This window comes from Labeo rohita, unplaced genomic scaffold (genome assembly GCF_022985175.1).
Source record: "Labeo rohita strain BAU-BD-2019 unplaced genomic scaffold, IGBB_LRoh.1.0 scaffold_182, whole genome shotgun sequence".
In the NCBI taxonomy this organism is placed as follows: domain Eukaryota; kingdom Metazoa; phylum Chordata; class Actinopteri; order Cypriniformes; family Cyprinidae; genus Labeo; species Labeo rohita.
Window position 1 is genome coordinate 38,563 of NW_026128022.1, and position 1,801 is coordinate 40,363.

Genomic DNA, 1,801 nt, shown 5'->3' on the forward strand with positions numbered 1-1,801 from the left:
CCACGTCAGACGGGTGGGTTGGAGAAGTTACAAATTTACTTAAAAGGTTTTCAGAAATGCAAATGAGTAACAGAAATAATAATAACTTGAATCTGAGAAAGTAAAATTAAGTTTCAATAAGAATGCTCAATCCAATCATTTCAGAAATAAATTGCATAACACAAACCTGATCAAAGTAATTCTTAAATTAATATCAAACCTTTAAGTCATACAAATCTGAGAAGATTAAGTCTATAGAACAAGGTTTAGGCTGACCTAGAAGTTTCAGAGCAGAAAAGAGAAGAAGCTGAAGCTCTTTGTTCACAGGTGTAATTTATACCCTGTATACTCTAGAGGATTTGAAGCCACCAAAAAGTTTCCAGGAAGTTTCCTGCTACGTGACCAACAAAGTACTGTATATATGAAAAGATCAGTAATCTCTATACTGACTCGTGACTGTCTATAGAATAGAATAATTATATGCTGTGGTTTTCTCACCTCCGGGGCACATGCCATACAGGATGCGCTAGTCTAAACAGAGACGTCTAGAGATTTTGCATTTTTAACTTCCCATTCTGAAATAATCATCCTATGCACAAGCAATGCTGATTAGACTGAAATTAAGCCTAAACATATCTGACCAAGATCATAAAAAGCTGGGTACAAGATTCTTAAGAGTTGATAATGCAGAATAATTATCACAATGTAAAGAATAATTCATGAAACATTTCATAATTAATAAATATATATATATACATAGTCAAACTGTGTGTGTTTCAGGATGAGGTGCCAAACATTGCATTACTGGGTTCTGGAGGAGGACAAAGAGCCATGGTGGGTTTGCTGGGATCACTGGTTCAGCTCAAAAAAGTGGGTCTTCTGGACTGCATCCTTTATCTGCCAAACTGAAGAAATATTACTATGGGAAAGATTACTTCAGCTTGACTGATGTCTGGGCAGTGATGGCCGTCACAACATATGTGAAAGAGGTTTGTAACTAATCACAACTATTCACCATCCTTTGCTATAGGAAACACACTTGCAGTTGGTTCCAAAGTCTTGAGACCACATTGGAAATCTGAGATTTAATGACTAATGTATCTGTCATGAACTACTCCATGACACAAAGGTAGAGGATCCAAATGCAGTGCATTTAATAAAGGGTAACACAAAGAGAGTCCAAAAGCAGGCACAGGTCAGAACACAGATGATCATTCCAAACAATAACAACAGAGCAAAAACAGACAAAAGGTTCATCAGGCTAACCGTGATGGCTCAAGACTGTGGCCTGACAACCCTTAAGGCCGGAGGCTTTGGCGTGGCAGCCCTGAGTGCTGATAAGTCCTGGCAAAGGATTATGGGAAATGAAGTCCTTGAGTGGTAGAAGTCTGGGATGGAGTGGCCTCTAGTAACGAGGGCACTCCAGCCAGTGATTGTAACAGTAACTAAACTAAACTTAAGCATAGCTGAGATTGAATTGGTAATTAATTTTTAAATATTTTTTTACTCTTTAGTTTCTCTGAGATGTTACATATATATATATATATTCTCTTCAGATTGACGAACACAAACTCTCAGAGCAGCGGGACCAGCACAGTAAAGACCCGTTTCCCATCTACACAGTGATCGACAAGCAATGCAAACAGTGCAAGGACAACAAAGGTCTGTGCTGGTGTGTGTCTGAAAGAATTAAAGTGAGTTGTTGTGCTCATGTCAGCTGATGGTGTTTTCTGTCTGCAGATTCCTGGTTTGAGATCAGTCCACATGAAGCAGGTTATTCCCTCACTGGAGCATTTGTGGGAAACTCCAGCTTTGGCAGCCA

General features: G+C 38.9%; 1 protein-coding gene across 2 annotated transcripts in view; it reads left to right on the forward strand.

The window, feature by feature from the left end:
* The first annotated feature begins 743 nt into the window (after positions 1 to 743).
* LOC127158970 (cytosolic phospholipase A2 gamma) overlaps positions 744 to 1,801 on the forward strand; it is a 74,897-nt gene continuing 73,839 nt past the window's right edge. For both annotated transcript variants that reach the window (XM_051101912.1, XM_051101914.1), the window contains exon 1: positions 744 to 853. In XM_051101912.1, the coding sequence (XP_050957869.1) occupies positions 811 to 853 (43 nt within the window). In that variant the 5' untranslated portion in view covers positions 744 to 810. The remainder of the gene's footprint in view (positions 854 to 1,801) is intronic.